The following is a 6,796-nucleotide window of genomic DNA, read 5'->3' as shown; positions in this document are numbered from 1 at the left end:
CCACCCACAAAATGTAGTAATATTATATTAGTGTATACATGTAGCTAATATATATATATATATATATATATATATATATATATATATATATATATATATATATATATATATATATATATATGCATATATGTATTAGATATAAAAAGGTGCTCCTGAATATTACATTTTTCAACTATTGATTACTTTAGGTGACAGTCCTATATGCATGGACAATATGGTATACCTGCACCATTTTATCCTTAGGTCTTTATTTATTTATTTATTTGTTTGTTTGTTTATTCATTATTTTGTAAACACTCTGAGTTGCATATGTATGATTAGGTGCTATATAAATAAAGTTGACTTGACTTGGTTATCCATATTACAATATAGTGGTGCCCTTATATTAAGAGTTTGATTCATTCTCAAAACTCAAAACATTTTTGCAACAGTAATGACATAATCAAATAGAATTAAAACTAATTAAATATTTTTTGTCTCACTGAATCTGTTGAATGGCCATTGTAAGGTCATTTGGTGAGCCCATTTTGGCTACCAACACACACAGATGGATACACTGTACTGTTCAATACTGTTTATTGTGATGTTTCAACTCATCACTCAAGTCATCAGGCCAACACTAATAGCCATTTTCCTTGAAATTTATGACTATTTATTAGTGGCCTACTGGTATATTGTCTGGCTGCCTTGCAGTTGCTGCACCAAATATGGCTGTTTTAAAGTACAAGGTGTAGCTGTTTTTATTTTTTGTTTAGTTTAACAGTAAACTTTAGCTGGGTGTTGCAATAATCAGCTTGAAGCTTCTTTTTTGAACAATTCTTCACTCATCTCCCCCGCTGACAAAATGTGGTTTGGTATTTTCTGTTATTGAAGATTTGCGATATTCTACCCACAGCGTTTGCAGAACTTGCCCAAGCTATCCTTCACATACGTATTCTATAGATCTAATATTGTGCTTGAACATGCTACATGAATGTGACATCCTGAAGAGGGACTTTTAGGAGATCTTTTAGGGACCCCTGAGCGAGACTCAGCACATTTGTTGCCAAATCTCTCGTTGTCATTGTTTTGTTTTTTGTTTTTTAAATTAGCTTTACCATTCATCATATATATATATATATATATGGATAAATAATTATTTAAATTAAAATGGTGTCATTATTATCATATTTAGTTTGTAGTTCTACAGTACTTAACAGAACTTCCTTCTCCTTCAAACTTATCACATTTCTTACAATTTATGCTCATGTTGGATTATTGCAATTTGGAGGATGGGAAAACAAGCCTGTCTCCTATTTTAGCACTGTGCGTGATGCCATGGTAACTGCAAAGGCTAATAGATTATATCACTTCACAGGCGTCTAATTTTCATACATAGGATAGATAACCTGATGGTCTACATAAGGCATGAGCATTTTGGTCAAAAGAATTCAGGCCCCCTGAAAGGCCTGTAGAAGAAATGGAAGCAGGACGTAAACGTGCATGAACATGTGGCAGTTTTAAATTCAAGTCATGCTAATGCTTATTAACTACTTCACTGCCATTGACGACTATAGACGTCAAAAATTCGTTTTAACTATTTATTGTTTTTAAAAAATATATATCCACTTTTAGAACAGATATAGAATTTGTGATTAATCATGAGTTAACTAGTGAAGTCATCTGATTAATTACAATTTTTAAAAAAAATAATCGCCTGATGCCCCTAATAAAAAAGAAGAAGAAAAGATTATTAAAAATTAGGGGTGTTAGACGATTACAAATTTTAATTGTAATTAATCACATGATTTCACTAGTTAACGCACAATTAATCACACATTTTATATCTGTTCTAAATGTACAATTAAAACAATTCTAGGTTTTCATACTCTTGTTAACAAAAGTGGGGGAAAAAAGTGAAACTAATAGAAATAGTTCAAATTAATTTTTGACGTCTATAGCCATCAATGGCATAAATGAGTTAAAAAGAAGGAATGAGAGGTTCCCTTTTGCAAATTTTGTTTTAAACACTACTACCCAGACTTACTGGATGCCGTTGCCTTAAACGGACTGCAGAAGTAACGGAAACTGGAGTAACTGTAGGGTAGCAGTTTTACCTTCATGTACTGATGATGATAAGAACCCTTTAAAAAAATTGTTGGTAGTAGTTGAAGAATTAACTTAAATTAACAGGCTGTAATTGGAATTTTGAAAAGTGAATAGAGCAAAGTAGCGCTGTCATTTAGTAAATTATGTTGTTAATATTATCCACAGCTATGCAGAAGACAGATGGGATGCCACTGCCTAAATGGGCTGTGGAAGAAATGAAAACAGGAAGTAAAAGTACATTGGGCTTGCTTTAAAAGTATAGACACAGCAAAGAAGCAGTAAACTTTTGTTGTGTATATTATTTACAGTTACACAGGTTGATGGAAAGACACCAGAAAAAGTAACAGGAAGGGAACAAACGTGTACATGTAGCAGTTAAACATGAATTTAGCATCTTATCTTTGCAGTGAGATTGTGCTGTAGATATTGTCGGTTACCTGAGGTGAAGGAGTGCATGCATGCACCCACACTCCTGGCGCGTGCACTGTTGCCGTGGCAACGGCCTGCTACTGCTGGCGAGCTACGACTGTATAGCAAACATATGCGGTAGAATGAGGAGCATCATATTATATACGTACTCTATTTAACTGCAGTATTTATGGGGGCCTTGCGCACATAGCAAAAATCCATGAGTAATTGACAACCCCCCTCAAAAAGGGTTTGAATTGCCTAAGATTGTGCCACGATGGTGGTAAAAGACCCCCCCCCCCCGAAGTGAAACTCCTCAACTCACTTCAATGTGGGTCCTCGACATAAAAATTCCACAACCTGTTGGTAAAACACTACTTTTGTTTAAATAAAACTATCTTCAACGTAGTTCCTTAACATCAAGCTGAAGCATGGTGGCAGCAAAATAATACTTTTATTGCTTTGGTCGGAGCACAAAAACAGTGAGCAGGTGAGTTTTTCATCACATAATGTTACCACATATAAAGTCAAATTTGCAAAAAGGTGAATGCAAATCAGCAAATAGGTGGGAGTTCACACTGGTTTTACACTGGGTTAATTAAGAGATTATGTACAGTATGGTGCTAAATATAACATATTATAACATATACTATGTAACTACAGTTATTGTTGTGATGCAAGAAAATGGCATTGATTCAGATTAAGGATATTTGAGGTTCTCTAAGAAATCTCTTGGGGTGTACGCATTCAATATGCTGAGTACTGTTTTCTGTTCTTAAAAAACCTATGCTTTGATTTCTATGCAATGTGTGATCAGAGTCTTGTCTTGTCTTTGGTAGATATTGGGTTTAAACAGATTTCAATTCATTTTCAATTGAGGCAATCACACTAGTGGTGGGAGAGGTTTTGAATTGAATATTTGAACAGGGGTGTGTAGACTTTTTTTAATCCACTGTAGCTTCGCTTCCTCTGTTTTGTAAATAGTTTTATTAAAGACTGTGTTGATTATGAAAGCGTATTGTAGTCACTTTCTTTTTTTAACACTTTCTGTTTTTTTACTGAGTAACCCCCATGCTTCAGGAATATTTTTCTCTGTTATTTCAGAATAATTCGTTCCTGTTTTTCAGTGAACGTAATATGCTTCCTTAGACCTGTACCGGTATATTGTTTTAATTAGAACACTATAACTTGATTATTTTTACAAAATTGCTCCAAGGTCTTTACCCCAAACATTGCCCTCGTGTGGTACAAGAGTAAGCTGCACCCTTACGACCCACAATGCATCGTTACGACTGTGGTCGTTACCATTATGATGCGAAGGGGAGTCCATGAAGATATATTTTAAGTAAAGTGAGTGTATCCATCAGAAAAACTAAATATTTATTGTGTTGTGTCAGAGTAAAAGTAAGTATGACTAAAACAGGCAGTACTGGTGCAAAATGTAATCCGCCTTCCAAGAAAGCTTTTCATGGATTGAGATGGACTTTCCTCCATAATGGTACATTCCGGCCAGTTGCCGAAATCTGCCTTTTTCTATCGAAGTAGCAGCCATGAGGTAGGACAGCCGTCGAAAGAAGACAAATGCCATAATTAAATTGTCTAAAAAGACATTTTACACAACGTGCTTCTCAATTAAAACATAATATGTTACATTTAAATTACACGGGTTGTAATCCGCCCTCCAAATACCGCCACGGCGTGTTTTATTGGGGCTTCGCGTCACACGATGTAGCCGAGCGAGCGGCCATGTTGCCAGCCGGCTAACGGTTAGCAACATCCACAATTACCCGGAGCTCGAAGTCCACGTCAGAAGTGCAAAAATGTTTTTAATGCTAGATGTGTGTATACGATTTTTAATTGCGTGGTGTGTTGGTGTCATGCAGTATGCTCAGGCTCCAGAAGAGGCTCGCCGCCAGCGTGCTACGCTGTGGCAAGAAGAAGGTCTGGCTTGACCCAAACGAGACCAACGAGATCGCCAATGCTAACTCTCGTAAGTGGACCAAAAATATCCTAACAAAAACACTATCATGGTCTATATGGAAGTGGAATCTTTTATTCAAGTTATGTTTGGCGACCATTTTGTTGTTACGTATCTTCGAGTTTTAAATGGCTTGTTTGCTTTTCTTTTTATTGAAAGGGGGAAAAATAATTCGGAATCGAAAATCTTATTTTGGGGGCGGTTGAGGCCGTATCGCCCTTGTGCCACTTCCAAGGTTTAACGCCATTTCACACACAAACCAGTATGTGTATACATACTCTTTTTTTTTTTTTTCCCCATCTTTTCTACATCGAAATTGTTCACTAAAGCCACACGGAACTGATGTTTTGCTATCTTACATGCAATCATTCTTGATACTGGGTGCAAGAGTCAATACATTGACTAGGCTTTCCCCCAGCGTTTTATTAGCTCTACGGCCCACCAGGTTTTCCTTGCCCCCACTCCTCGCAACTCCTCCTCACTCGTCTTCTTTTTGTTGTCCCTTCAAGGCCAGCAGGTGCGCAAGCTCGTGAAGGATGGTCTCATTATCCGCAAGCCCGTCACGGTCCACTCCAGGGCCCGCTGCCGCAAGAACACGCTGGCACGCCGCAAGGGCAGGCACATGGGCATCGGTAGGTGCCGTGCACTCCTGTCCGCTGCAGCCGGAAATTTGCACCAGGCCTTTCCCCTCACGTTTTGTCTTCCCGTCCACAGGTAAGAGAAAGGGTACTGCCAACGCCCGCATGCCCGAGAAGCTGATGTGGATGCGCCGCATGAGGATCCTGCGTCGCCTGCTGCGCCGCTACAGGGAGTCCAAGAAGATCGACAGGCACATGTAATAAGAACAGTCATCTTGACGATATAATTTTAAATAGGATGTACAGTCGACCGGTTTATTGCAGGGGATATGTTCTAGATCCACCCACAATAAGTGAAAATCTGCAATAGAAGATTTAGAAAATATATACATTTTTCCCCTTTCACACAATTTAAGCACATTTAAACTTTTGTACACCCAAATATTTGCATGCATAAAATGTGACTCGCTGTGCCCCTGATGGGACAAGCTGAAAGTCGCAAAGACAAAAAATGTATAGAAAGAACTTTACGGTAGTGCTTTGGGCTCTAAAATACCCCCTAGATGGCAGTAATGTCTTAAGTTGAGTACCTTCTCAATACAGCAGCTGTGTAGCCACGAGAGCAATCAAAGAATAATACATTTCTGATGTTGGGTGTATGTTTAATATAATACCATGGCAACAGTTGACTGATATCCAACATAAGCTATATAATTGCTGGCCTTGGGCAGAGTCCTTGCATCTTCAAATTTATCACTTCTCAGGAAACCAACAAAATGTCTATTAAGCCAGTAAACATTGTAGTGTCCTAGAGAGCAATTCATTTTCAACACTCGTTATATTTGCTTTTTATTTTTGTTTGACGCCACTGGAAAACCACAAATTTCGTTCCTCCAAAAATCTGCATTTTATTAGGGCTGTTGAAAGTGAATGCAATATAACAGAAGAACACTAATTTCAATTTAACAATGAATTCTGGGTGCCCCCCCCCCCTAGGTACCACAGCCTGTACTTGAGGGCCAAGGGTAACGTGTTCAAGAACAAGCGCATCCTCATGGAGCACATTCACAAGCTGAAGGCTGACAAAGCTCGCAAGAAGCTCCTGGCGTACGTCTGCAGCATCACTTTGACGTCATTATCACCAGCGGACCTGAAATTAAAGCGTTGTTTCCCTGCCCTTTTGCAGCGATCAAGCCGAGGCCCGCCGTACAAAGACCAAGGAGGCCCGCAAGCGCCGAGAGGAACGCCTCCAGGCCAAGAAGGAGGAAATCATCAAGAACTTCTCCAAGGAGGACGAGGGCAAAAAGTGATCGGGGCTCGCCATCTCCCGCCTATATGTGTGTGTGGATCGCTGAAAATAAAAAGTGTACATAAAAGACACGTCACGTCACGCCTTGTCTGCTTGACTCCAATGCAAACCTTCACCAAAAAAAAAGGGACAAGTGAGGGATATTTATTAATGAAAGAGGAACAGGCTTTGTGTGGTACAGTAAGTAATATGCGCGTACATGTTTCAATAAGTAGTTAACAAGTAATGTGTCTCACTAGAACAAATCCAGTTGAAAATGCTGTCAAGTAAAAATCTTTCCTACTGTCATTTGTGGCATTTCTCACTATTTTAGATCTTTAAGCTAAGGCACGTTTTTTGTATTCAAAGAAGTCTCACGACACATTACCAAATTAAAATGTCACAGGACTAATTATACACTGTTATGTTCCTGAATCACAAAAAATCATGACGTAG

At 38.4% G+C, this 6,796-nt stretch overlaps 1 protein-coding gene across 1 annotated transcript; it reads left to right on the top strand.

The window, feature by feature from the left end:
- The first annotated feature begins 3,984 nt into the window (after positions 1 to 3,984).
- Positions 3,985 to 6,437, top strand: rpl19 (ribosomal protein L19). Its single transcript, XM_077559028.1, has 6 exons — positions 3,985 to 4,051; positions 4,380 to 4,486; positions 4,984 to 5,106; positions 5,189 to 5,309; positions 6,049 to 6,159; positions 6,239 to 6,437. Exons 1-6 carry the CDS (start codon positions 4,047 to 4,049, stop codon positions 6,360 to 6,362), a joined length of 591 nt encoding a protein of 196 aa, XP_077415154.1. The 5' UTR covers positions 3,985 to 4,046; the 3' UTR covers positions 6,363 to 6,437.
- The last annotated feature ends 359 nt before the right edge of the window (positions 6,438 to 6,796 follow it).

This window comes from Vanacampus margaritifer, chromosome 2 (assembly GCF_051991255.1).
Source record: "Vanacampus margaritifer isolate UIUO_Vmar chromosome 2, RoL_Vmar_1.0, whole genome shotgun sequence".
Taxonomy (NCBI): Eukaryota; Metazoa; Chordata; class Actinopteri; order Syngnathiformes; family Syngnathidae; genus Vanacampus; species Vanacampus margaritifer.
Note: the sequence above shows the minus strand (reverse complement) of the source record. Positions and strands in the feature narration are given on the sequence as shown.

What these genes read in the sequence shown, in the direction of transcription:
- rpl19 (XM_077559028.1), top strand. An exon ending in GATCGCCAATGCTAACTCTC is followed by an intron (nt 4,487 to 4,983) that starts GTAAGTGGACCA and finishes TGTCCCTTCAAG; the next exon opens with GCCAGCAGGTGCGCAAGCTC. An exon ending in GGGCAGGCACATGGGCATCG is followed by an intron (nt 5,107 to 5,188) that starts GTAGGTGCCGTG and finishes TCCCGTCCACAG; the next exon opens with GTAAGAGAAAGGGTACTGCC.